Source organism: Sus scrofa, chromosome 4 (genome assembly GCF_000003025.6).
Source record: "Sus scrofa isolate TJ Tabasco breed Duroc chromosome 4, Sscrofa11.1, whole genome shotgun sequence".
Classification (NCBI taxonomy): Eukaryota; Metazoa; Chordata; class Mammalia; order Artiodactyla; family Suidae; genus Sus; species Sus scrofa.
In genome coordinates, this window is record NC_010446.5 from 1,195,167 (window position 1) to 1,222,664 (window position 27,498).

Consider the following 27,498-nt stretch of genomic DNA (forward strand, 5'->3'; position numbering starts at 1 on the left):
AACACCAAACCCACCAGAGTTCCCACTATGGCACAACAGGCTTAGCAGCATCTCTGCAGTGCCAGGACACAGGTTTGGTTCCTGGCCTTGCACAGCAGGTTAAAGGATCCAGTGTTACCACAGCCGTGGTGTGAGCTGCAACTGTGGCTCAGATCTGATCCCTGGCCCAGGAACTCCCTGTGTCACACGGCAACCAAAAAAGACAAAACAAAGCACACCTACTGATCCATGGACGAACCTGAAAACATTAAGCAAAGGGGAAGAAACCTAAAAGTGTGTCATCCTATTTATGTAAAGTTCTGGAACACACGAGACGAGTGACAGATCCCAGGGCACAGGCTGCCTCTGAGGATGTGGGGCCGATGCGAGGGCGCGAGGAGGTCATCGGGGGGGGGAAGTGCTGCAGTGGACGCTGTGGTCGTCCCACAGGCACAACTCACGAACCAAGCACTTAGGATCTCTGCGTTTCACCACATGTAAATGAGACCTCAGGAAAACACCAATGCTAAGAAAATGAAAAATTGATTTCAGAGGTGCCAGCACGCTCCTTTCCTTTGGGAAAACCTCTGCTTCCCTGGTGGAGCCTGCTTTCCCCAGGCTTCTCTCCCTCCCCCACCGCCCACAGAACAAAGCCCGCGGACCCGACGCGGGGCAAAGCCAGGCGGCTGCTCAGTTTTCTGCTGCGCATTCACCCCACCACAGGGTCACTCCGTGCCATGAACCCGCCGGTGCTGGATGAGATGAAAGCTCAAGCGGAAGGCCCTGCCGCACTCGGCACAGCGGAAGGGCTTCTCCCCGGTGTGGATCCTCTGGTGCCGGAAGAAGCCTGACAAGGCCCTGAAGGCGCGGCCACACTCGCTGCACTCGTAGGGCTTCTCCCCGGTGTGGATGCGCCGGTGCTCGCTGAGGAAGGAGCTGCGGCTGAAGGCACGCCCACACTCCTGGCAGGCGTAGGGCTTCTCCCCGGTGTGGACCCGCTGGTGCTGGATCAGGTTGGAGCTCTGGCTGAAGGCTTTCCCGCACTCCTTGCACTCGTAGGGATTCTCTCCGTGGTGGATGCGCTGATGCCGGACAACGTTTGAGCTGTGGATGAAGGTCTTCCCGCAGTCACTGCACTCGTACAGCCGCTCCCCAGTGTGGATGCGCCGGTGCTTCACTGCGTCCGACCTCTGCCCGAAGGACTTGCCACACTCGGCACATCCATACGGCTTTTCTCCCGTGTGGCTCCTCTGGTGTCTGACGAGGTTAAAGCTCTGGCTGAAGGCTTTCCCACACTCCTTGCAAATGTACGGCCTCTCCCCATTGTGGGTGCGCTGGTGCCTGACGACGTGGGAGCTGTGGATGAAGGCCTTCCCGCAGTCGCTGCACTCGTAGGGCTTCTCCCCAGAGTGGATGCTCTGATGCTTCACCGCATCCGAGTAGCATTTGAAGCTCCTGTCACAGGTGCTGCACTGATACGGCCGCCCTTTCCAGGGGCCTCGCCCATCAGTCACATGGCCTGTGTGCAGGGTGACCTCTGACCCGGACATGCTGTCCTCACGGCCACTCGGCCCTCCAGTTTCCTCATCAACAGCCAGGCCGGGCCTCTCTTCAGCTTCCTCCTTTGCACAGGGATCCAGAAACCCTGGGGCCTGGGGAGGCCCCTGGAACAGTCCTGGCACGGCCTCTCCATGGAACCCCCCTTCTCCCAGGGCTGCCTGCTGTGGCATCAGCCTTGTGCTCGGAGCCCCTTGCTCAGCCACTGAAGCAGCACAGCTGGAAGCTCAGCCGCCACTTGATGCTTGTGCTCAGAAAGCTGGAAAAGGGCAGAGACACAGGATGTAAAAAGAGAATGGCGGCAGCGCCACAGCTACCCCAGAGAGCCGTGTGACGACAGAGCTACCGGAGGGACACCAGAGGGGAGGAGATGTCCCCAGGGGCACAGGCATGGACAAGGGGCTGGGGGAGGGCCAATGCAGAGCCTTCCCTGTGACTGTGGACGGTGCCCACCCCTCTCACCTGAGACAGAGCCCTGGCCCTGGGAACGGCCTGGTTTGGTCTCATGGCCCGGAACACCAAGGACCGTGGCTGCCGCAAAGCCGAGGGGCCACGGTGGGCCCCGTAGGCACAGGGCGGCCGGGCGGATGGCACACATCCAGGCCCTTTCCCTCCCTGACCCCGGGCGTCCACAGCCACACGGCTCCCCAACCTGCCAAGATCCACAGGCAGCCTCCTTCCCCAGTCAGGTCGGCACGAGAGGCACAGCCCCTGCTGAGGGAGGCGGAGCTGACTGTGCTGAGGTGGCCTCCTGGTCCTGGCTCGGGGGTGGTGAACAGCCGGTTACACAAGGCCCTCGGCTCGTGGGCACCGAACACCCACCTGTTTAGACCAAAGCTTTAGCGGTGTGGCTCTCAGAATGCTGTGTCGTTACTGGAGCCACCACAGGGAGCGCGTGGGGGGTGAGACAGGGCCAGGGCCACCTGGGTGAGCACATCCCTGGGTTAAGAGGAAGCCCTTCTGCCTGCAAGCAGTTAAAAGCCCGGCCACACCTCTCGGCACTCGAGACGGCAGATGGGCTGGGGTCAGGAGGCTGTCCTGGGCAGGTTAGAGCAGACAAGTGCCCGCAGACTGTCGCCATCCAGGGGGCTGCAGACCTTGCAGCGGGGCGCTGGGGAGGCCTGGCCCTGGCAGGGAGCAGGGGAGGCCTGGGGAGGGCCGGCCCTGGTTTCGGAGTTTGAGAGACGTGGAAGTTCAAGAAACTGACTCAGGGGCACTGATTATGACGAATGGAGTTACTCAAGGTTAAAACGAGGCCACACGCTCTCTCTTCAGTCCTACCCGGCCAGGCTCCAGGTCCTGCCAGTGACAGCCCTCAGGGACCCTGAATGGCACCTGTTCTCAGTGGGGGCAATTCAGCCCCAGGCACGTGGGGCCACATTTGAAAACACTTTTGGTGTCACAACCAGGACGGGGTGCTCCTGGCACCTAGAGGGGAGAAGCCAGGGAGGCTGCTCAACACCCTACAAGGCACAGCCGCCCCCCAACAGAGACGCCCCGTCCCAGGGTGCCCACACGGGAAACCCTGACAGGCAGAGGCACAGGCCCGGGAGGCAGAACCTGGGCCGCCAGGTGTCCTGAGCAAGAAGCCCCGGCCGGCACAGATGCAGGTCACCGCGCTGAGGCCGAGACCAGCCCCCAGCCTGGGGCCCCGCAGGCCCTGTATCTCGGGCACAGCCCAGACAGGGTGCTTCTCTTTGCTCCTTTTCCAAGTGAATGGCTTCGCTGTGACTAACCTGTTTTCCTCCACACTATGGATGGCAGCATCTGCTAAAATTTAGCCCCAAATCACGCGACTGAAGAACCCCGTCTGAGCCGAATCTGGTGAGGATTAAGGTCAGACAAGGGGAGAAGCACAGAGTCCTGGGCCAGTGGGGCGGCTCCACGGCTGGGCCCCTGGGTCACCCCCAAAGGGAGAACACGCCTGACTTGGGGGTTCTGTGATTTCTGGAAGGACGGGACCATGAGTGTCCTGCAAGCCACAGCGGCGCCTCCCCTGGCTCCCACCACTGAGCCAGAACCTTCGGAGAGCATGACATACAACAGGCAGAACGGGGAGTTCCCATCGTGGTTCAGCAGCTAACAAACCCGACTAGCTTCCACGAGGACCGGGGCCCATCCCTGGCCTTGCTCGGTGGCTGGAGGATCCGGCGTTGCCTTGAGCTGTGCTGTAGGTCGCAGATGTGGCTTGGATCCTACGTGGCCGTGGCTGTGGCGTAGGCCAGCGGCTGTAGCTCCGATTGGACCCCTAGCCTGGGAACCTCCATATGCTGCAGGTGCGGCCCTTAAAAGACAAGGAAAAAAAAGAGAAAAGCCAGAACAGGGCATGTTTGCTAAGGGAAGGTGGTGTGGTTAACACTGGTCACATGACAATTTAGCAACAGGAAATTGCATATGAGCCCTCAGCTTCTGCCAGCCCCAAATGTGGCTTGAAATTCAGAACACAGAGGCCTGGAGCTGAGGGGGGAGGTGGCCAGCAGGTAGGAGGCCAGCTAGATTTCCATTCACCACACGCGTCCTGTCCACTGGCCCTGAGCCCAAGCCTGCTGACACTGCTGGGCCTTGGTGAGACACAACCGAGAATGAATATGCTCATTCTCCAGAGTTGGTGGCATAACCCTCCAAGACTTCACAGATCACATTACAAAGCTGCAGTGATTAAAACAGTGTGGCACTGGCGTGAAAACTGACACACAGACCAGAGTAGAGAGCCCAGAAATAAACCCACACACCCGTGGTCACTTATCTTTGACAAAAGAGGCCAAGGACACACAGTGCCTTTTTCCCGGTCTCTTCAGCAAGTGGTGTTGGGAAAGCGGCACGGCTGCATGCAAGTCAGTCAATTTGGAGCACACCCTCCCAGCACACACGCAACAATAAACTCCAAGTGGCTGCAAGACTTCAGTCGAAGACATGACACTGTAATGCCAGGAGAGGACACAGGCAAGACCTCCTCGGACATAAACCACAGCACTGCTTAGGCCAGTCACCCACAGCAACAGCAACAAAAGCAAAAATACGCACATGGCACCTGGTCAACCTTACAAACGTCTGTGCAGCAAAAGAAACTATAAACAAAACAAACACTACAGACTGGAAGAAAATATTTGCAAATGATGCAACCAACAAGGGCTTAATTTCCAAGATGTACAAACAGCTCATACGACTTGATATTCAAAAACCAAACAACCCACTTAAAAAATGGGCAGAAGACCTAAACAGACATTTTTCCAAAGAATATACACAGATGGCCCAGAGGCACATGAAAAGATGCTCAGCATTGCTAATTATTAGAGAAATGCAAACCAAAACTACAATGAGGTATCACCTCACACGAGTCGGAATGGCCATTATTACGAAAACCTAGACAGAGAAAATTTGTTACCAGAGCGGGGGGAGGGTAAATTAAGCGTTTGGGATTCGCAGACACAAGTGTCTACACATACAACCAACCACAAAGTCCTACTGTATAGCCCGGGGAACTGCACTCAGTGTCCTGTAATAAACCAGAACGGAAAATAATGTGAAAGACAAACATATAAAACCGAATCTATACGTAACTGAATCGGTTTCCTGTACCCTGGAAACTAACGATGCTGTAAACCAACTATACTTCAATAAAATGAGGGCAGAAAATCTTGTTCTCGGAAGTGTCCAGGTGGGGGAACCAAGAGAAAGCTGGAGGGGAGCGCGCCCGGAGAGCCAGGCAGAGAGGGGGCTGGGGAGCAGGACAGGGGAGGAGCCCTCACCTGTGCATGCGCTCATCAGGGCAGTCCTCTCTGGGCCACTCTGGCCCCGGGCTCTGCTTGCTGCTTCCTGCAGAGAGGCCAGCAGTGGGACAACCTGTGCAAGAGCAGGACAGGGGACAAAATGACAGAGGGGGGTGAGGTCAGGGTGTCTTCAGAGAAGGGAGGGCCCTACCAGAGCCACCTCCCTAAAACCAAGGGCCTGAATAAACAGACACCCCAGAAGCTAGAGTTCCATGGGACACACTGGGAACTCCGTCCCGGCCATGCTGGCTCCCCTCACCCCTGCCCCTGGCAGATTTGGAGCAAAGACAGGTGTGGTAACACGTGTTAGTGGCCTGCTGTGGTCTCAGCTCCAGGAGGAACTAACCAGCATTTTTTTTTTTTTTTTTTTGGCTTTTTAGGGCCGAACCCTCAGTATATGGAGGTTCCCAGGCTAGAGGTCCAATTGGAGCTGTAGCCCCAGCCTAAGCCACAGCCACAGCAGTGCCAGATCCGAGCCACATCTACAACCTACACCACAGCTCATGGCATTGCCAGATCCTTAACCCACAGAGCGAGGCCAGGGATCGAACCTGCGTCCTCAAGGATGCCAGTCAGGTTCACTTCTGCTGAGTCACGACAGGAATTCCTAACCAGCACCTTTAATCAGCTCTTAAATGCTAAATACATAGAAATGTCATGTATTTAAAATTTTTCTTGATAAATACAAAGATTTGAACGTGAAAGTATGAAACAAAAACAGTGACCTGAATGGTGCAACTTTGAAGAAAGCTTTTGCACAGCTTGACACGAAAGGTTTAGTCTGAGAGATTTAACTACACAAGGATATTTAAAGTAAAAAACAAAGATGGACAAATAAACAACTGGGCAGAGTTTCTGCTGTGGCACAGTGGTGAAGAATTCAACTGCAGCAGCTCAGGCGCTGTGGAGGGGAGGGTTTGATCCCTGGCCCAGCGCAGTGGGTTAAAGGATCTGGCATCTCCACAGCTGCAGCAGTTAGCAGCTGCTGCTCAGATTCAACTCCGGGCCAGGGAAATTCCACATGCAGTGGGTGGGCCGTTAAGAACAAAAATAAAGGCGTTCCCACTGTGCCTCAGCGGGTTAAACACCCTCACGTTGTCTCCGTGAGGACGCCGGTTCCATCTTTGGCCTTGCTCAGCTGGTTAAGGAACTGATGTTGCCTCAAGCTTCTGCAGATGGGATCCAGCACGGCTGTGGCATAGCCTTCAGCTGCAGCTGAGATTCGACCCCTAGCCTGGTAACTTCCATACGCCACAGGTGCGGCCATAAAAAGACCCAAAAAACTGAGGGAGGGGGATATTTGCAACATAGATGTTCATATCCTTAACATATAAAAACCACTATATACTCATGAGAAAACAAAAAATTAATAAAAGTTATAAACAAGTAATCTGCAAAAGAAAACAAGTAGCCAACATACTTTTTAACCACTGTTCCACCTTGTTTGCAATTAACAATGTAATTTAAGGCGTTCCCGCTGTGGCTCAGCGGTAACGAAGCCGACTAGTGTCCATGAGTACGTGGGTTCCATCCCTGGCCTTGCTCAGTGGGTTAAGGAACCAGCTCAGCTGTGTGATATAGTTGCAGACGTGCCTTGGCCCCCGCATTGCTGTGTAGCTCCGATTCCACCCCTGGCCTGAGAACTTCCACCCGCCGCAGGTGCGGCGGCAACAAAAAAGCAAAAAAACCAAAAACACACTTAACAGTGGCACCTTACGAGCACGGAGATTAAGGGAACCAGGAGGTCGGCCCCCCGGGGTCTCACCCCCGTCGGGGAGGCCGGCCCTCGGGGTCTCATCCTGGGCGGGGAAGCGGTCGCCGCCCGCGCGGGGGGCGTGCCGCTCTCCTCCCGGACGCGCGCCCTTCCGCGGAGACAGCCCGGAACGGGCAGGCCCCGTGCCCCGGTCTCCGTTTCCCGCGTCGGCAGCCCCGCGCCCCCTTCTCCCACCTCCCCGGCGCCCCCCGAGGCACTCACCCCGCAGCCTCCGCCGCCCGCCGTCCGCGCCGCCCGCGCCGCCCGCCGCCGACCGGAAGCGCCGTCTCCGCCTGCGCCTCGGCGGCGCGGGCACTTCCGGGGACGCTCTAGGCCCGGAGGACCGCGCACTCGGCGGCTCTGGAGGCCGCGGGCCGGCGCCGCAGACGCGAGGGGGCGATTCCCCAGCTTCGCCCGCAGGTGCCGGCCGCCGTCACCTCCACCTGCCCGCGGTCCTCGCTCCCCAGGCCTCTGGGCGCCTCCTGAGCATCCCCCCCACCCCGCGGCCTCCAACCAGGTTCCGAGGATTGGGGACCGATGAGAGAATGAATGGACGGGTGAAGTCAGCGCTCGCGGAGAAGGGGGCAGCGCCGCAGGGGAGAGGCCGGCAGAACCGAAGGGGCCACCGGGAGACCCACCCCATGGAGGAAGCCCGCCGAGGGCATGGAGCCTCGAACCTGCCCTGGCCCGGGCGCCGAGCCTCACGGCGGCTGGTGGTGCAGGTGGACTTCCCCTCGTCCTGGTGCTTCTGCCAGCGGCGCCGTCCTCCCTCCCGCGGCCCATGTTCGCCCTCGCTGCGGGCACACACCACCTGTCCCGGTGCCCCCAGCACTGGTTTTCAGTGACCGCACGCCCATTCAGCATCCCAGTTTCTTTGGGTTACCCGACTGCTGTGCTGGGGTCTCGCCTAGGCTGCAGTCAAGGTGCTGGCCAGCCCTGGGGTCTCCGGGGAGGGCTAGATGGGGGAGCCTCTGCTCGCAGGCTCTGCGGGTGGAGGTAGGATCCAGTTCCTTGCAGCTGGGGGATCTGGGGGCTGCAGGCCTTTCCGCAGGCACTGAGTCCTTCGGTCTCCTGCAGAATGGATGTTTCTGCTCCAAAACCTTCCTGCATCTGCCCCAGACAGTAAAGGGGGCCTGGGCGTGGCTGTCTCTCTGCTCCGGGCCCTCTCCTGTGGTCTCTCCTCAGCCACCTCGTTCTAACATGCTTCTGGAAAGCCCAGCCCAGAGAGCCCCCAGACGACTCCCTGCTCCCTGACAGTGTCCCTTTACAGGCGGTCTGCTGCTCTGGCATCCAGCCCATCGGCCTCTGCCTGCTGGTGCCGAACCGAAACGCAGAGACAGAGATATGGGGAAAGGAGGAAAAAATAGCTTTATGGCTTTGCCAGGCAAAGGAGGTTCACAGCAGGCCAGTGCCCTTAAGACTGTCCCCCCCACGGCCCCAAGAATTGCGAGGAGTTTTATAGCAAAAAGGAGAAAAACAGGCTTTCCGATAGGAATCAGGACGGGGACAAACATGCATTCATCCCTCTTTGGGGGGCTCTTAGTCACCAGAGCTGGAGTCAGGAGATCTCGGCTTCCTGGCGTGGTCTTCTGGGTTATTGCCGAGAATAACAGCACTTGCCAAAAAGGCCTATTGATCAGAGAAGATCAGAACAGACTCGGAAAGTTCCTGAGAAACATCGTGTGCTAATCATCTTCAGTGCACAGGCAGTTATGCTCAGGGTGCCTCATCTTTAGTTTACGGGCGACTGTGTTTATGGAGAAGGACGCGGAAAGACTCTAAGCTGTCCAGTTCTAAAGTATTCATTTCTAAAAGGAGCGTAGGGAATGTCACTTTTGTCTCAGGGGTACGAGGCGCCTGCATCAAGGGGGTGCCCCCACTGCGGGGGCTGGGCCGTGGACCGTGGCCAGAGAGGCCGGATCTCAGAAGCCTGCAACTCCTGCCACCTGCTGGCAGGTGCGCCCAGGGCGGGACAGTGGCAGGCGTTGCCTGATCAGCCTGATGCTGGGCCCTCCCCTCCACCCCCCTCTCCAGGGTCACCTCCTCCTGCATCTCCGCCGCCCCCCCAGCTGTGAGGCCAGTGGCCATTTCCCGAGGCCGCCGGGCTGGCCCCCCGCCGCCCCAGCCTCTGCTCATCCCATCCCTTCCTCATTGGACGAGGGCTGAGCGCCGCCGGCAGGAATCCCGCCACCATGTGTCCCCGGGTGTCACTAGAGGGAAGTGGCGGCGCCCGCTCCTGGCTGGATGGTGTTGGTTCTGACATGGGTGTGGTCTGGCTTTTCGGAGCTCCCGCCTCTTGCATTTTGAAGCCCCAAAGCTGCCCGTGGGCTGCGGCCGGAGCCGGTCTCGGGCGGGGCGGGCGCGCTCTTCCCCAACCGACCCAGCTTCTCCACCCGGGTGCCTGGAGGCGCCTTCTGTTCACGCGGCTGCCTTGTGGGATGTGCACGGCTTTTCTCTTCCAGCAGTTCCGGAGTGCCCCGGGGGCTGTCGTTAGCTTCTGCTCAGGACCCCTCCCTCATGCGGTCCCTTCCGGGGTGCTCCTCTCCCTCCATCGCCCCAGATGATTTTGGAACCCCCGCCCTCAGGCGCCCCAGGATGGGCCTGTGACCCGTCTCTCTGAGGGTTTTCACAGAGGCTGGGGGAGGGCAGCCAGCGGCCGGAGCCTGAGACCACATGGGGCTGTGGAGACAGGAGGAGAGGGGGCCTGGTCACCTCAGGGCTCCCGTCCCGGCCACAACACAGGATCCTTCGGGCCCTGAAGCAGCCCCTCGATGCGTCGCCCGCCCAAGCCAGGCCCGAGGGTTACTGTGACCTGCTGTGCCGCATGAAGTGGGTCCCCCTGGCTTCCACGTCCAGGCCCTGGGCCCCGGAGAGCTGGGCAGTGCCCAGGGAGGCAGAGAAGCTTCATGGTGCCAGGGCGGGGTGGGTGCGGAGAGGGGAAAGCAGGGCTCAGACTGGCCTGGGGCTCCGACCAGGCCTGTCCCGACCCTCCACCCAGCAGCCCTCGGGGACGTGGCAGAACCACTCCGGCCTCACCAGCCACACCCACCCGGGGCGGCCTCCTCAGAGCTCAGCAGCTCTTCTGATGTTAGCAAGTGCCCAAGGCTGCTCTGCAGACCAGGAAGTGTGTGCTTCCCAAGGGAGGCGCTGCAGCACGGAGAGGAGAAGCCACAGGCCTCAGCTGGCCCAGCTAAGCCAGGCTGCGCTGGGCTGACAGACCAGCTCCGAACCTCCTGGCTGGAAACCACAGGTCCCTGTTCGGTGCTGCTCTCGGGCTCGGCTCTGCTGGGCATACTTCCAGGGCTGGGCCAACAGAACAGGCATGATGGGAACGCGGCTGCTGGTCATGCCAGTGGAGGACGAGGCCTGCTGGCCCTTCAGGGTTCCCTTTTACTGCCCAGAGAGTCTTCGGCACAGCCAAGTTCAAGAGAACGCGGGCCTGGGGCCTCCCACTGCCTGGGGAGGGGGAGATGAAGGGGACGGGCACAGCAGGCAGGCCTTCCGGCGGCGACAGGCCTGGGAGGGAAGGAACCCAGGTAGCCCGAATCCCCGCCGACTGCCCAGGGCCCAGAAGGAGATTCAGAGCCCAAGAGCAGACAGCGGGAGGCAGGCAAAGGCCCCTCGTCACTGAAGGGGCAAAGGGTGGCCAGAGACTGGCCCCATCCCCAGAGGCCAGAAAATGGACGCACCGAAGAAGCCCTCCCAGTGCCTGCAGCTGAAGACCTTCCCCCCTGCACCTGGGGCTCCCAGCCAGCCCTGGGACCAGGGGACGCCCCCACCCCGAGTCCCCCACCCATCTCCTACCAGCCCCCCTCTGCCTCCTGTATCTGGAGGTGTTTCACTGCATGCTGCAGCAGGAAACGCCCAGTAAATGAGCACCGCACACTGCACTATTTATTTGTAACAAATTTAAAGAATCATGAAACATACACACAAATGAGACATCTAGGGGTTTTTTTGCTTTTTTTTTGAGGGCTGCACCCGCGGCATATGGAGGTTCCCAGGTTAGGGGTTCTAATCGGAGCTCCAGCCACCGGCCTACACCACAGCTCACAGCAACGCCGGATCCTTAACCCACCACTGAGCGAGGCCAGGGACCGAACCCTCATCGTTCCTCACTAGCCGGATTCGTTTCCGCTGCGCCACAACGCAAATTCCCAAATGAGACATCTTAAAGAGACGACCCAAAAAGCAGAGCCTTGCCCAGCACAGTACCTCCGGAACACAGGAAGGCCAATCGTCCCACAAACGACACGACAACCATGAGTCCAACACACCATTCCCCAGACTTCCATCCCACGGAAGTGCAGTCCAGGCATAAGAGCCCAGGAGGCCCAGGCAGAGGACCACCTCCAGAACACCGCCCACGCTAAGCGGGGCCTGTGCCCTGCACTCTTCTCCCGGCACCAAAAGCTCGGGAAGGAACACCACTCGGGGAAACCTGGGCCTGCGCTGCAGCTGAACAGACGCAGCAACCAACTCACGATTGAGGCTTCACCCCCGCCCCCTTAGCGCGCCCCGCCCCCTTAGCGCGCCCCGCCCCCTTAGCGCGCCCCGCCCCCTTAGCGCGCCCCGCCCCCTTAGCGCGCCCCGCCCCCTTAGCGCGCCCCGCCCCCTTAGCGCGCCCCGCCCCCTTAGCGCGCCCCGCCCCCTTAGCGCGCCCCGCCCCCTTAGCGCGCCCCGCCCCCTTAGCGCGCCCCGCCCCCTTAGCGCGCCCCGCCCCCTTAGCGCGCCCCGCCCCCTTAGCGCGCCCCGCCCCTTAGCGCGCCCCGCCCCCTTAGCGCGCCCCGCCCCCTTAGCGCGCCCCGCCCCCTTAGCGCGCCCCGCCCCCTTAGCGCGCCCCGCCCAGCGCGCCCCGCCCCCTTAGCGCGCCCCGCCCCCTTAGCGCGCCCCGCCCCCTCAGCGCGCCCCGCCCCCTCAGCGCGCCCCGCCCCCTCAGCGCGCCCCGCCCCCTCAGCGCGCCCCGCCCCCTCAGCGCGCCCCGCCCCCTCAGCGCGCCCCGCCCCCTCAGCGCGCCCCGCCCCCTCAGCGCGCCCCGCCCCCTCAGCGCGCCCCGCCCCCTCAGCGCGCCCCGCCCCTCAGCGCGCCCCGCCCCCTCAGCGCGCCCCGCCCCCTCAGCGCGCCCCGCCCCCTCAGCGCGCCCCGCCCCTCAGCGCGCCCCGCCCCCTCAGCGCGCCCCGCCCCCTCAGCGCGCCCCGCCCCCTCAGCGCGCCCCGCCCCCTCAGCGCGCCCCGCCCCTCAGCGCGCCCCGCCCCCTCAGCGCGCCCCGCCCCCTCAGCGCGCCCCGCCCCCTCAGCGCGCCCCGCCTACACGCCACGCCTCCTGACGGGCCCTGCCCCTTTACGCGTCCCCGCCCCCTAGCACGTCGCGACCTTCCCCTTACGTGCCCCTCCCACTACCCTCCACACCATGCCCCTTACGCCCTCTGCCCCTTTAGCGTGCCCCTGTCCTCTTAACGCGCCACGCCCAGCCCTGGTCCCCTATGCTGAGCCGTGGTCTAGGCCTCGGCCAAGGCTGCCTTCAGGGTGCCCACGAACCCCTCTGGCGCTCCCTACATTACCCTGTCAAGAGCAAAGCCAGGAGTTCCCGTCGCGGCTCAGTGGTAATGAACCTGACTAGTATCCATGAGGATGTGGGTTTGATCCCTGCCCTTGCTAAGTGGGTTAAGGATCCGGTGTTGCTGTGAGATGTGGTGTAGGTCACAGACATGGCTCTGATCGGGCATTGCTGTGGCTGTGGCGTAGGCTGGAAGCTACAGCTCCAATTGGACCCCCAGCTTGGGAACTCCATATGCCATGGGTGCAGCCAAAAGACCAAAAAAAAAAAAAAAGCAAGGCCTCCATGTCGTCCAGGGAGAGAAAGAGAAAGGGCACAGCCACCCTGCCTCACCTTCTCTCCTGTCCGCAATAGGGACTCTTTTCATGCTTGTTTCACGTGGAGGCCCAGAGGGCAGCCAAGGCCCTGCTGGAGGTGAGGGCGAGGGAGTAGGCCCAGGCATCTTCACCAGGGTCCAGGTTGTGGGCCAGCTTCAGTCGGGGTCCCATGGTGGTCTCCATGCACCCAGAGCGGGGAAACAGGCGTCACCAGCACCCGAGTGCTGTCCACTCAAGGTCTGCTCCACGTTGCAGAGGCCCCAGAGGACCTCTGGGACACACTGGCCACCTCAGTTCCAGCCGTGGGTGAAGTAGAAAGCCTTCTCCCCCATGTGAACCTGCTGGTGCCAAGAAAGAAGCCCGACAGGGCCCTGAAGGCCTGGCCATACTCGCCGCACTCGTAGGCTTCTCCCCGGCGTGGATGCACCTGTGCTTGCTGAGGAAGGAGCTGCCACTGAAGGTGTGCCCACACTGCTGGCAGGTGCAGCGCTTCTCCTGGGTGTGGACCTGCTGGTGCTGAATGGGGCTGAAGGCCTGGCCACATTCTGGAACCGCAGATGCTGCTTGAGTGAGTGGTGCACGAACCTCGGCTGCACTTCTGAGGTTTCTCCCTGTTGGGAAACTTCCGCTGCTTCAGGACTCCGGCCCTGCATGCGCGGAGGCTTGTTCTCCCAGCTGGGTCTCCCCACACTTGCTGGATTCTGAGTGGCTCCTCCAGCTGGGGTCACTAGGGCTCCCTCCTGCGCAATCTTCCTGGAGGGTCACCAGGTTGGCAGCGAAGCTGGCTTGGCTTCTGGGCTCAGGTTCGTGGTTCCTCTGCTCCCCAGGAATCGCCTGCTGAGGGCAGGTCTTGTGTGGCTGCCACACCCACCCCGTGACCCTCAATGGTTTCGGCAGGGCCTGGCAGCTCCCTGGCCCTGTTGTCCCCGGGGTGCCCTGGGGTTCTGCCTCCTCCAGGGTTTCCTGCCTGGGAATCTGCTCTCCACTCTGAGCTCCACCCTCTTGGTCTGAAACCAGAAAGAGAGGCAGCAAATGACACTAGACCCTGAACCAGAGCACGGAGAGACTGCAGGGAGGCAGCAGCATCTCACCTAAGTCAGTGTCAAGGGACAAAGGAAATTAGGCCTCCGTCTGGGATGGGGCTGTACAGGGCTCAAGGTCAGGAGAGGAAGGGTGAGAAAAGGGGGCAAACTCCCAAAACGCTATTTAAGAAAAAGAAACCTGGGAGCACGCCTAGCCAGTCCGGTTTGGTGCTGCCTGGTTCTAAATAACTTTTGCTCAAATAATCCCTTAAAATTAAAACAAAACAAAAAAGAATTTTGTTAAAACCTGTGCTCCTTCAGGACCAGCCTTCAATTTCCCCTGAGCTCAGGGACCGGGCTGATTTCCCAGGAGGGGAGGGAGACTGCACAGCCCTCCAGGGGGCTGCACACTGAATGCCAGACGTCAAGGTCAGGGCCTGTGGCCCAAGGGACAAAGACGGGGGCTGGGAGGGAGTACCCGGTCCCTGGACCCCGCCCCCAGAAGAGGAGAGCCTGGTCCTGTCTCCGCGGCAGGTGGAGGGCTGTGTGTATGTGTGTGTGTGTGTGTGTGTGTGTGTGTGTGTGTGTGTGTGTGTGTGTGTGTAAATCACAGCGGGTGACAGCGCTGCTTGCTATCCCCCGGGGATGAGGACTCCGTGCGGATCCGGATCCGTGGCAAGGTCTTGAGGAAAGCAAATCCCAGCCGTGCTGCTAGGTTGGTGCCCAGGGCCTGATGCCCTCCCCAGGGGCACAGCAGCCGGGACTTTACACTCTCAGCTTCTCCCAAAGGGAAACCTAGCCTTTCCCTGGATTTTCAAATCTCTCAGCGGACCCCTTAAAATAAGGAGGTGGGAGGAGAATATTTTGGGGGCCTATGCGCGGCGGGCGGGCTGCGCCTTTTTCTAGGGACGCAGCTCCGAGGCTGGGGGGTCGAGGAGCTTGTCGCGGGGCTGAGAGCGGCGAGGGGCGCTGCCGGCTAGTCGAGAAGACGGCGGGAGGGAAGGCCCAGCGCCCCCCACCGCGAGGGCCACTCACCTGTAGCCCGGACCTGGCTGGAGCCGAGCCGGAAGCGCGCGCCGCGCCCAGGGTGAGCCCCACCCCGCGCCGTTCGGAGAACTTCCGGGAGCTCTAGGAAGCTCGGGGGCCCCCGGGGGCCCCCCTCCCAGGGGACCGACCTGGGGGACGGAGCTGGGGGAGGGGCCCAGAGCACCGGCTCGGAGGAGCGGCCCGGGGACCCCGTCTGGAGACCCGGAGAGCCTCAGGGCGGTGGAGCTGCGCGCCGCGGCGGGCGCGCGCCGCTGGAGCTGTCCGAGGTGCTGGCCTAGGCGGAAGATGGGGCCTCGGAGAAGTCGGTGGAGCAGAGACTCTGGGAGGCAATGACCAAGAGGAAGTGGGTGTAGGCCCCTGAAAGGCCGTGGGCAGGGCTTTGGGAAGCAGGCGAGGGACACCATTCAACTCATGGCTCTAGAAGACTCTGGTCGATGGGGTGGGGAGTGGGAAGGCGAGTTCTGGGTTGTCGCAGTGAGTAGTTTCGGGGAGGAAGGGCGCATGCGGTCCTTGCAACAGTCTGAAGGGACTGAGTGCCCAGAAAAGAACCGCGGGGGTTACCCTGGCATAACCACTACCTTCGCATCCTGAGGGCTCTTCTTGCCACTGAGTGCAGCCGGGCTATGGCAGGCCCAGAGGGCAGAGCTGGCATTCTGGCCCAAGCCATTGTTGTGCAGCAGTTTGAGTTGCCTATCCAGGTGGTGACTGAGCAGGGCTTGGGCAACCACCTACTCAAGGTGCGCCTGCTTCGAGGGACTGGATGAGACCAGAGACGCCAAAGCTGGCACACTGTCAGCATCACTGGGGGCATTGGAACTAAGCAGATTCCCTGGCTCTACCCCAGGCCCACTGAATCTGTCCTCCCTGGTGGGGCCTGAGAAGCTTGGAGCCTTGGGTTTAAAAGATTTAAAAGAGAAAGTCAGGGGATGTGGCCACTGATACAAGTGGCCACCCCAGTGACTTTTGAATCATGCAGAGGTGCACAGGCTGAGGACAGCTGGGCGCGACATGCTGTATGCACAGCCCAGAGCAGGTGCTCCAGAAAGGCTTACTGAACGGATGGGGTGGGGATAGACAGACATCATCAGCTATTTTGAGGGGTTAATGCATTATTCCCCAGGTGGAAAGCAAGGCGTTAAAATTCTTACTTGCCACCTTCTGGTTCTGGCTTGTGCTCTGCCGGCTTGTCACATAACGATCTTGTCTAGTGCTCACAGAAGCCCTGTGACGTAGACTCGTTACTGACAATATACTGGTGCGGCTTGGCGAGCTTGTGGACCTTGCCCGAGATGGCCTAGAAGCCAAGGCAGAGCTGGGCTACGAAGTAGAGTGAGTGGTGTTAGGAGCTGGATGCTGGGACAGGCTGCCTGCCTGCCCACCTGCTTAGGGGCACACGGCACACAGCAGATGAGTCCATGGCTTCCACTTGTGGGTCATTAGTCCGGTGTTGCTCAGAGACACCATGGGATACTGAGGCAGCCCGATATGGAATGTCATGTAGCAACTCAAAGACCAAGCATGTGGGCAGCACCGGTGTTGAAAGTGTGTGCAGAGGGACTCATGGTTCTGCCTGCCCATCCCAGCATCTTGCACCCAGCCATGGCTGTGACCATGAGTCAGCTGAACGGCAACCTCTGAGCCCATCTCCCTGGTCACAACCCCTGGCCGTGGCACGAGGCCCCAGCAGGACCCAGCAGAGCCCTTCTCCGGGAGGCTTCTCTTAGCCCTCTAGGGGCTAAAACAGACGGACGGAGGGCTGGGGCCTCTTTGAGCTCTGCTCTGTGTCACAGCGAGAGAGCAAACCTGTAGCAGGAAGAACAAGGCCAACCCCATGGCATCAACAACAATTCTTGTCTGTTTGTGACAGGTAAGTTCCTCAGTCAGCTGGACTGGGCCCCAGGGCGTCCGCATAGTTGGTCAAACTTTACTCTGGGTCAGATCAACAACTGAGTCAGCAGCTGACTGAGTGAGGCAGGATGTTCTCCCTAACTTAGGGGGGTCCAGCCAGTCAGAGGAAAGACTGAATAGGACAAGGAGGCAGAGTGACAGGGAACCCCGCCTGCCTGACTGGAGCTGGGACATCAGTGCCATTCTGCCTTTGGATGTGGACGGAAACAGCGGCTTTTTCTGGGTCCCGGGTCTCCTGGCGTTCAGACCACACGACACTACCGGCTCTCCTGGGTCTCCAGCATCCCAGCTGCAGGTCTTGGGACTTCTCAGCCTCCATAATCTCATGAGCCAACTCCTAATATCTGTCTACCTACCTGCCTACGTACCCGACTGCTTCTGTCTCTCTGGAACACTAATACCTCCTTTTTTTTTTTTTCTAATTAGAACACCGATTTGGAGATTAGTAAGGTGGCCAACCTTAAAGTTAAGTGTAGAGTTGGGTTTTATTTTATTATATTTTTGTCTTTTTGCCATTTCTTGGGCCGCTCCCGCGGCATATGGAAGTTCCCAGGCTAGGGGTCGAATCGGAGCTGTAGCCACTGACCTACACCAGAGCCACAGCAATGCAGGATCCGGGCCGCGTCTGTGACCTACACCACAGCTTACCACAACAACGGATCCTTAACCCACTGAGCAAGGGCAGGAATCGAACCCACAACCTCATGGTTCCTAGTCGGATTCGTTAACCACTGCGCCACGACGGGAACTCCTAGAGTTGGGTTTTAAATTCCAAAGTTGATTTTCTTCTTCTTTTCCTTTTGGCCATGCCATGACATGTGGAAGTTCCCAGCCAGGGATCAAACCCTCGCCACAGCAGTGACCCCAAGCCTCAGCAGTGACAACGCTGGATCCTTAACCCACTGAGCCACCAGGGAACCCACAAAGTCGATTTTCTTTTTCTTTTTTTTTTCTTGTTGTGGCTGCACTGCAGGGTATGGACGTTCCCGGGCCAGGGACTCAATTTGATCCTTTGACCCACTGGGCTGGGCGGGGAGCAAAGCCTCACCTCCACAGTGACCTAAACTGCCACAGTCAGATTCTTAATCTGCTGCCCCACGGCAGGAGCGCCCTAAATCCATTTCCTAACCATTATGCCACACTGCTCATACTGATGCAAAAATAAAAATCCGTATCCAACTAAAAAGTCTCCACACTTAGGCCCGTTTCTGTCCATTGTTCGCTGACCCACAGGCAGTGCAGTCCGTCCCACGTTCCGCACACACAGCCAAGACGGTGACTAAGTCGGCTCTCGGGCCCTCCTCCCTCGCGTGGGGCTGGGAAGCGCCCGAGGACCGTCTTTCTTTCCAGCTCCAGCCCCTCTGGCGCCTTTGTTTCCTTCTAGGGCCCAAAGTGGACTCTGCCCTACAGATGATCCCTCTCTGGCCGCTGCTGCTTCTCACTCAGGGCCCCTGTGCTCGCCGGGGCCAGCCCCAGCCCCAGGTGGCTCTCTGCTCAGACTGTCCACTAACTGTCCTTGACCTGTCCCTGTCGTCGGCCGTCTTTCCTGCAGCCCCCTCTTACGGGACTTTGCTGCGCGCTTGGGGGCGTACAAAGTCCCTACAGCCATCCTCGCAAACACCCTAAGCAGCATCGAGAGACCGCTGTCCCCGTTTCCAGAGGAGGACACAGGCTCAGAGACAGACGGCAAGCGCCCAGGGCTTCAGGGAACATCTGGCCAGATGCTGACAAACAACAGCGGGCACGGAGGTGGCGACGCCCCAGGAGCCCAGGAGCCAGCCAGTCTGGGTTCCCGGCAAGCGCCGAGTGGATCTGACGGAAGGAACGCAACGCAAATGCCACTCAGGCCGTCTCGTGGGCTCTGCCGGACAAGGGGGGACACAGAGACCTTGCTGAGAGTTGACCACCCTCCCCTCCTCCCGGCAGCCTTCCTGACTTGCCTGCCCCGAAAATGGATGGGGGGGGTGCGACCACTCCCTCCCCACCTGGTGGCCCCTCTGGGACAGTGGAGGACTGCCGGGTTCGGCTTGCTCGTGGGGGTGCCCAAGAGGCCCAGTCGTGGCACAGGCATCCAAGTCCAGCCTCGGCGCTGAGGCTGCAGGACGAACCTTCTGGAGCACAGGCTGACCCCCTGCTCCCTGTGAAGCCCTGAGGACTCTGCTCACCCGCCCTGCAGCCTGGCTGCCCAAAAGCAGAAGCACTGCGATACCTGCGCAGAGTTAGGGTCAGGGGAGTGAGGAGAGAGCGGGCTTTCTCTTTTCCAGGGCCTCACTGTGCACCAGTGGAGAGGACTCAAGGAGTCCTTGGCCCTGGGGGTGGGGTGGGGTCAGAAGCCCTCGGTAGCTGCGGCCCTGGGAGTGCAGCCTGGAGAGGCAGGGCGGCCCATCGCTGGGCTGGCTGCTAGCGGCCTCTGGGAAAAAGGAAGGCTGGGGAGGTTAGGCCTGGAGCTGCTGCCTTGGGAGAGGTCGGGCTACTCCTCTACGTGGGGCAGGAGCAGGGTCCCAGCAGCCCAGGAGGGAGCAGGGGGGGGCAGGGAGAAGACACCCCCACTCACATAGCTGCCCCCTCTACCGCAGGGGCTGGAGGTGGGAGAGCTACAGGGCAGAGCTGAAGCCACCACCCAGCTGCAGCGGCCTGTCAGGAGGGGAACCCCTGGGCCTCCAAATTCCATAAAGGCTGGACAGGGGCGCCTTCCACTGAAGCCCGCTGGCCTCAGGCAGCCACCAGCAGGTGCAGAGGCAGGTGAGAAGCGCACAGAGCAGCCGGGAGGGCTCGAGGCTGAAGAGCACACTACACGCCTCCCCCAGACGCACGGGGTGGGGTGGGGGACAGGACTGCTGGAGACCGCAGTCCAGGGTGCCAGCGGGCACCCGGCCGGCCCGCCTAGCCTGGGTCTTGGCCTCGGAACACCCATCTTGAGGTGCTGACCACACCCGGCTCCTCCAAGTGGACACGCCCTCGGGGATGGGGCAGCCTCACGGCCTTCCTCGTCGCCGTCAGGTAGAAAAAATTTATTCGGGACACAGCGCACGGTGCCGGTTGTGCCAAATGGGTGGCGCGCAGAGGCCGGAGCCCTCCCCAGAGTCCCCTCCGCACCAGGCCGCTGTCCCCGGCCCCCCGCGGCTCCGCCAGGCCTCACGCGCACACTACTCCCGGGAGTGGACCCTCTGGTGCTGGATGAGCTGGGAACTCTGGCCGAAGGCCTTGCCGCAGGCGCCGCAGGCAAAGGGCTTCTCGCCCGTGTGGGTCCGCAGGTGCCGGAAGAAGTGCGAGCGGCCGCGGAAGGCCTTGCCGCAGTCGGGGCACTCGTAGGGCTTCTCGCCCGTGTGGATGCGCTGGTGCTCGATGAGCACGGAGCTCCAGATGAAGGCCTTGCCGCACTGGCTGCAGGCGTAGGGCTTCTCGCCCGTGTGCAGCCGCTGGTGGCGCAGCAGGTTGGAGCTCTGGCTGAAGGCCTGGCCGCACTCACCGCACGCGTAGGGCTTCTCGCCGTTGTGGACCCGCACGTGCTGCGTGAAGTGCGAGCTGTGGCTGAAGGCGCGGCCGCACTGGCCGCACTCATAGGGCTTCTCACCTGTGTGGATGCGGTGGTGCTGGATGAAGCCGGACCAGCCGCGGAAGCGCTTGCCGCAGTCGGGGCACTCATAGGGCTTCTCGCCCGTGTGGATGCGCTGGTGCTTCAGCAGCAGCGAGTTATACCTGAAGCTCTTGCCGCAGGCCTCACAGCGGTGCGGCTTCCCGCCCCGAGGGCCGCCCTGCCGGGCCCCAAGGCCCGAGCCCCTGGCACAGCTGCCCGCCAGCTCGGCGGCCCGCTCCGGGCCACCCTCCGTCCCCAGGGCTCCCTGCGGCCCCAGCCAGGGGCCTCCTCTCTTCTGGGTGCAGGGCCCGGCTCCCGGCGGCTGCTCCAAGCTGCACTCCTGCCCCAAGCCATCCCCACACTTGGGCCTCCGGGCGAGACGCCTCAGCAGGGTCCGGAGCGCGCCCCGGTCCCGGCCCCCGTGAACCTCCTCTCCAGGGCCGCGCGGGCGGGGAGACGACGGAGCCAGCTGGGGCTCCGACTCGGAATCTGGAGTGAGAAACGCGAGAGGCGGGGCGCACTCAGTGGCCCCCGAGGCCGTCCCTCTCGGGGACCCTGCCCCATTCCAGGTGATGTGGCCAGCGGGGAGCCCCCGCCCCGGTGGAGGCTGCCCAGAACCCCGAGGGAGGGAGGCTCTCGCCCCTGGACCGGCCAAGGTCTGGGCGGCAACTGCCTCTCAGTCCAGCTCTCCTGCCCACCTGGAAGGTCGGCTTTCCGGGGACCAGACCTTGGACACCTCCAGGCTTGGCGGGGGGTGGGGGAGCAGACCCCGAGGGGACACCCCAAGGGCTTCTCTGGGGGAGGGGGCGGCAAGAGGAAGGAGAACAAGGGGCTGAGAGCAGGGATGAAGGAAGCCCCAGCCAGGCCTTGGGGAAAAGGGGACCAGAGCTGGACGGAGGGGACAAGTGGAGGCCAAGGGCACTTTGCAGGGGGTGGGGACAGGATGACTTCCCAGCTGCCAGCCTGGGGTGGCAGTGATGCCAAGCTGGGCACTCTAGCTGGACAGGCAGGGGCCCATGGGGGTCTGGGCTGCACTCGCAGTCCAGAGAGAGTCACAGCAACAAGACTGGGACCGAACAGGGGAGGGCCAAGGGGGACAGAAGAGCACTGTGGTCCAGGGAGAAGTGGTGGGCCTGCAACCACGGGTAAATGCCCTTCTGGGCAGACCCAGGAGCAGGTCTGCTCACTCACCTGGCAGGCAGGTGTCTCTGGCGATCTGGTCCTCCTGCTCGTCCTGGAGGTCCAGGTCCCACAGCCCCTCCTCCTGTGGCAGCTGGGAGGGCACCTCAGGGCTGCAGACGGGGAAGCCTGGGGGGCACAAGAGCTGGGGCTCAGCTTCCCTTCTCTAGAATTGGTCATGACCCCCAACACACACACGCCTCCTCGCCCTCCAGAGGCTCCCCGAGAGCCGCCAAGGACTGGGGTGATCGGGAGGTGGTGCCCCGAGGCACTGCTTGGCTGTGCCGCAATACTGGTGGGGTTGGTGGGCGCCAACCAAAAGCCACCCCGGGCCTTTCAACTGCTCTCCCAGCTGCCCCCCGCCCTGGTATGGGCAGGCCTGGCAGCATGGGCTGCTCTGGGTGCTGCCCTCACCCATCTGAGGGCTCAGGGCCTGGCGCGGCCTGGTCTTGCCAGGTGGACAGGCTGCTGCTTGTGTGGCTCGTCGAGACGCCCTCCCTCCCACAGTGCCCAGTGCCGTGTCCCCCTAGGCTGGGCACCTCTGGGGCGGCTATGACGCAGGGACAGCTCGGCCACCCTCACTAGTGACAGTGACCGGCTTACCCGACCTGGGCCGAGGCCCCCAGGTCCAGGGCTTGAGTGGACACCGCAGCGCTGGGGGGTGGTGCTCCAGGGGGAGGACAAGGAGGCCGGGAGGACGATGGGTGCTTTTTCGGGGGGCTGGAAGCTTTCCTTGTTTATAAAATGGCACAGAAAGCGTGTCCTGAGGCCTGGACGTGGGGGAGAGGAGCAGGCTGGGCAGAGGACAGCCAGCGGGCACCAGCCACTGGGGTGCCTCCCCACCCCTGGGCTTAGGCCCCAGGTGTCCAGCCTCCGGTGCTGCTTTCCCTTGTTCGCACATAGGGCTCCAGACCAAAGCTTCCAGAACTCACTCTGGCAGCACCGGCTCTGGCGGGCACAGCCTGGGCACCAGTCCCCGAGAAGCTGGGTTTATCCTTGGCCAGCCCAGCATAGCCCGGCTCTGCTGCGATCCTCAGGGAGCTGCCGGGAGAAGCGGGACGGCGCCCTGCCCACCGCCCGCACCCAGAGGCTCGTGAGGGGCAGCCTCGAGCACATTACTGCACGACCCCAGCTTCATGCCCAGCCCAGGCCCCGGGGCCAGAGCCACGTCCCCTCTGCCCCTGCTGCTCCCTGCACCTCTTACAGCAAGGGCTCCCCTTCTGAGGAGGCCCTCTGCTCCCTGGCGCCCAGTGCTGCGCTCAGCCCCTCGGGCCTAGAAACTGGCTCCTGGAATGACCGAGGCTGTGGGAGGTTGGAGGGACCCCGGGCCTCTCAGGACGGATCCCCGCATGCTCTTTCCGGCCCGTCTCATGGACTCTGGTTTGAGCGTGGGGAGGCGGGTTCCTGAAACGCCGGGGTCTTTCCTGTGAAAGCCTCTGCGGACCCGGAGCAAAGCAGAAGCCAGCAGCGGAGGAGGGCGCGCCGGGCTGCGAGGGGACGTCTCCGCCCTGGATAACCACGTGGACGCCGGGCCTGTCCTGAGGAGGGGGCTGATGCCCCCACTCGGGCCTCCCTGACTCTGTCCCTGCCTGCACGGTGCCCTCTCCAGAGCCTGTGGTGGCCCCGTGTTGCTCTTTCATTCCAGCAGGGTCCCCCCACATGCTTCCGGCACAGCGCACAGAGGGCTGAAGCGGCTGGCTGCTCCCCCCTTCCTCCCACCGGGCAAGCCCTGGGCACGTCAGGGCACTTAGACACGGCTCGGGGACCCCAGACCAGCCTTCTGGGCCCTTCTGCCTTTGGCTGGTGGAGAGCAGGTGGGGCAGCCCCACCTGTGTGGGCTTGGGGCCTTGTAGGCGGGTACCAGCCATCCTCTCCTGCGGACAGCCCCTCCCGTCCTGCTGGGCCGCCTCCCCGAAAGGAGAAGCACGGCTTGCTGGGCCTGTGGGGGCCAAGGGCGTGGACTTGAGTCAGAGTGTTGTGGTGGGAGGGCTGCTGGCCTCCACGGGCTTCCGGGTCCCCATCGGAAACACAGACAAGAGGTCCTACTTGCCAGGCTGGTGTGAGGGTGACATGAGAAACTGAAGGTCAGGTGTGGGCCCCCACATTGGGACTGCAGGAGGGGCGGGGGCATGGCCCATGGGGACAGGGTGCTGCGAGTCCTGGGAAAGGTCTTGAAACCACTGCGGAGGGACAGGCGGCTGGCCCGGCGCAGGCCTGAACCCTGTATGTGCCAGGGCATGTGTGGGCTCCTGGCAGGCAGCACCCAGCTCTGCCCTCAATCCACACCCCTGGCCTGGCCACCACAGGGACGGCAAGTGGGCCAAGGGGGGTCCTGGAGGCAGGCTCGGCACAGGGCATGCTGGCAGCTCCTGCTCCACCCTGCACTGGCCAGTTAGCTCTTGCCACCCCTGAGCTCTCTGGGCCTCCGAGTCCTCATCTGTTGGCGCCCGTCTGGGAGCGCTGAGCCCGGGCTTCGAGAGAATCCACCCAGAGCCTTCGGCACGGAGCTGGCGCCCGGCACAGTTCTGCTCGACAAAGCAGCTGCCGTGACATACTCTCTGTAGCACCGGGACCTGCCAAGAGCCAGAGCCCCGGGCGCAGAGTGGGCCCTGCCCCTGCCCACTGCCAGCTCTTTAGGATAGCAGTGCAGGCTAAAGGGACTGGCCCTGAGTGGGATGTGACACCTCTGGGCCCTCGTCCTGGCTGTCACCAGCTCATCTGTGTCCTCGACTGTGAGAAGAGTGAGACCAGGTCTCCTGCAGGCCAGGGGGCATGGAAGGACCCCCCACCCCCGGACTTCCTGACCGCTGAGTGCGAACAGGGGCCACCACAGGCTTGGACGTCCTCCTCCAACCAGCTGTTGGCTAGTTCTGCACCTGGACACCCCCAGACTCTGCCAGGGGGTGAAGCAAGGCCAGCAGCTCCTTCCCTGCAGGTCCCACCCAGACCAGCTCACCCAGAACTCTGGACACTATCTTCCTGGCGGGGACAGAGGCTCCGAGAGGGAAATGACGTGACTCTCCCCTGTTGCACCGGGCCTGCCATTAAGGCTGCTTGTTACACCCCTACTCCCCCAAAAAAACACAGTCCAGGGGACTGTCCCCTAGGGAATCGCTGCTCATAGAGCTTGGTCCTCAGCCCCCATCACTACCCAAGGCCCAACCCAGGCACCAGGGCACAGGGGCCCCAACACCCAGGGAGCCACCTGCCCGCGGTGACAGTGCCCAGAGGGAGCAGGAGCACAGTGCAGGGCAAATACCATGTTGCTGACCGTGAAGCTGGGCTCCAGGTGTCCCTGGTGACTCGAGACCAACAGGGGACAGGACGTGAGGGGGCTCCTGACTGTCCACCAGGGCCGCCATCTTCCCCCAAGGCCTGCTGAGGTGTGCGCACCCGGACCTGGGAAGTGAAATGACAGCAGGATGAAGGGGTTAGAGGGATCCGAGGGGAGAGGGTGCAAGCCAGCTGCCCGTCAGCCACAGGGGAGCTGGAGGCCCCGCCACTGGGTCAGAGAACAAAATACCAAGAAGGTACATGTGAGGCCCGGGACGCGGGGCTACCAGGTCCCTGGCATGTTAGTTCGCCACGTGGATGGTGCCAGCACACCTACAGAAACTGAGCTGACGCTCCCATCCCAGCAGTGGCCTGGAATGTCATCCCACCCGCGACCTTGCCCACAGAGCACATCAAGCTGCTTCTCCCAGAAACACTTCCCACATCACAGCTGGGGGCGGGGGGCAAAAACCTTCAGCTGCCTGCGGGAGCGTGAGCATTCCAGGTTACATCTCAACGAGACATTTTCAGAGGAAAACCCTCCTCAGAGGCTGCAGGCTGGGACCGCCACGCCCCAGCCCTGCCCGCAGTGCTCGGAGGCGCCTCTGGCCTCAAAGATACTTTTCTTTCGTCTGGTTTGCAAAAACGGTGATGCAGTAGGGGTCCTTGTTTGGGGCGCATAGGAGGCAGGGGAAGGACAAAAGTGAGGGCACGGGCAGTACCTGCTTCAAGGAGTCGGGGAGGCAGCCCCCACAGGGCTCATCAGCGCAGGCCTTCTGGGGCGGCCTCATCGGACCTCACCCCCTAGGATGGGGAGGGCGCTGGCAGCCAAGGAAGCCGACACAGGGTGGGGCTGCAGTCGTGACATCTGGGTGCAGGTCCTCACCGCCTAAGTCACGTCTTAGGTTAATTGCCGGGGGACTTGTCTGGGAAAGGGGACGCTCACCCTCTCGGGTTGTCTGAGGGGAGGTGGCGGTCACGCGGGGAGGCCAGAGCAAACTCACGTTCAGGCTGCTGCAACGGCCTGAAGGCAGAGGCGACACAAACGCCACCGGCCCAGGAACAAGCCTTCCTCCACCCCCTTCCAGCTTGGAGCCTGTGCCCAGTGGGAAAGGGCCCGAATTCGGGGCGCTCCGCAGCAGAGAGCAGGCTGCCCGGGCTGAGTCCGGCCGCGAACCGTGGGCCAGACGCAGCTCTGAGCCTCAGTTTCTTCTCTGCAAACTGGGCATCACGACAGCTCCCGTCCCTGGGGCTCCAGGCGGGGGGGGGTGGGAGAGACGCCCCACAAACGGACGCCGGCGGTCGCCAGGGGCCAGCGCGCCCGCTGCGGCCCGCCACCCGCGCCCCCAGCCCCCAGGCCGCGGCGGCAGACCCCGCCCGCGGGGACCGCACGCGAGCGCAGGGCCGGCCGGGGACCCCCCGCCGCCGCCCAGCCCCACTCACCTTCCGCGCGGGAGGCGGCCGCCCGCGCGCCGGCCGGAAGTGCGCCTGCGCCCCGCCCGCCCCGCGCTTCCGGGACGCTCTGGGCGCCGGGAGGACGGCGGCTCGGTGACCTCGCGAGGCCCGGAGCCTCCGGGGCGGCCGGCTCCCCTCTCCGCCGCGCGTGCTGCGGTCCGGTGGGCGAGGGCGCTCGCCGAGCGGGGGCTGCCCCGCGGGTGCCCGAGGCCCGTCGCCACCGCCGCCGCGCTGAGAGCCGGCTCCTCCGCGTGCAGCGGACCAGCCCGCGCCCTCGGGGCGGGGATGCCCAGCCCGTCGAGGCCGGTGGCCCCTGGTTGGTCGGCTGAGCTCGCGGCACCCGGTCCGCCGCTTCCGGCACGGGCCCCTCCGTGCTGAGCGAGGGCTGCATCGCACACGTACACCCAGCAAAGCCCTTTTACCCCCTGGATTCCTCCCCGCGGCATCCACAATATGAAAAGCTCCCCCCACATCTAACTGGAAGGTATTTTTCCTTCCTCCGGATGTTTCATGGACCGGCATGGTTTGCTGGGGAATTGCTGAAGACATTCTTCCTCCCTTTTTGGGGGGTGTCTCAAACGTCCCCTAAACGGCGAGGCCACGTGAAACGCGCTCCCAAACTCCAGGGCTTGAGGCGTGTGTTACAGGTTTTCCCAAACACCTTTTCGTGGAATCCTCCCTGAAGGTCATCAGAGTCTCCTTCTCAGCCTGGTTCTTAGAATGCTTCTTCCAACTTGCAAGAAGGTGTAACCCAGCAGGACCCTGTGAGGCCTTCCGAGGGTGGACCCCTCCCACTCATGGCCTCTGCCTGCCTGTCTCTAGGGGAACTTTAGTCAAAGAATCAGCTTAATCAGAGAAGTGAGAAAATAGAGAAAAAAAGGAAAATTAGAGTTCCCTTCGTGGCTCAGCGGTTAACAAACCTGACTAGGACCCATGAGGATACGGGTTTGATCCCTGGCCTCGCTCAGTGGGTTAAGGATCTGGCGTTGCTGTGAGCTGTGTAGGCTGCAGACGCGACACGGCTCAGATTCCATGTGGCTGTGTCTGTGGTGCAGGCTGGCAGCTGTAGCTCTGATTCAACCCCTAGCCTGGGAACCTCCAAATG

General features: G+C 62.1%; 1 protein-coding gene and 1 long non-coding RNA gene across 2 annotated transcripts; both read right to left on the reverse strand.

Annotated features, from left to right (window-relative positions):
• Nucleotides 248–27,290, reverse strand: GLI4 (GLI family zinc finger 4). The gene is made up of 17 exons (XM_021090359.1): nt 26,382–27,290; nt 24,925–25,064; nt 22,269–22,435; nt 21,678–21,794; nt 20,057–20,975; nt 19,481–19,488; nt 19,182–19,319; nt 19,075–19,118; nt 16,244–16,295; nt 15,203–15,320; nt 14,990–15,129; nt 13,360–13,477; nt 7,698–7,853; nt 7,024–7,388; nt 5,286–5,379; nt 2,189–2,358; nt 248–1,765 (listed from the first exon to the last, which is right to left on the reverse strand). Exons 1-17 carry the CDS (start codon nt 26,940–26,942, stop codon nt 705–707), a joined length of 4,368 nt encoding a protein of 1,455 aa, XP_020946018.1. The 5' UTR covers nt 26,943–27,290; the 3' UTR covers nt 248–704.
• On the reverse strand, nt 4,750–7,351 carry LOC110255235. The gene is made up of 3 exons (XR_002343678.1): nt 7,282–7,351; nt 5,286–5,379; nt 4,750–5,032 (listed from the first exon to the last, which is right to left on the reverse strand). It is a non-coding gene; the product is annotated as an uncharacterized LOC110255235 (long non-coding RNA).

What these genes read in the sequence shown, in the direction of transcription:
- GLI4 (XM_021090359.1), bottom strand. Translation starts at nt 26,942, where the DNA reads ATGTCTTCAGCAATTCCCCAGCAAACCATGCCGGTCCATGAAACATCC. An exon ending in GGGGCCTCGGCCCAGGTCGG is followed by an intron (nt 21,795 to 22,268) that starts GTAAGCCGGTCA and finishes TGTGCCCCCCAG; the next exon opens with GCTTCCCCGTCTGCAGCCCT. An exon ending in GCAGCCAGGCTGCAGGGCGG is followed by an intron (nt 16,296 to 19,074) that starts GTGAGCAGAGTC and finishes CTTGGCTTCTAG; the next exon opens with GCCATCTCGGGCAAGGTCCA.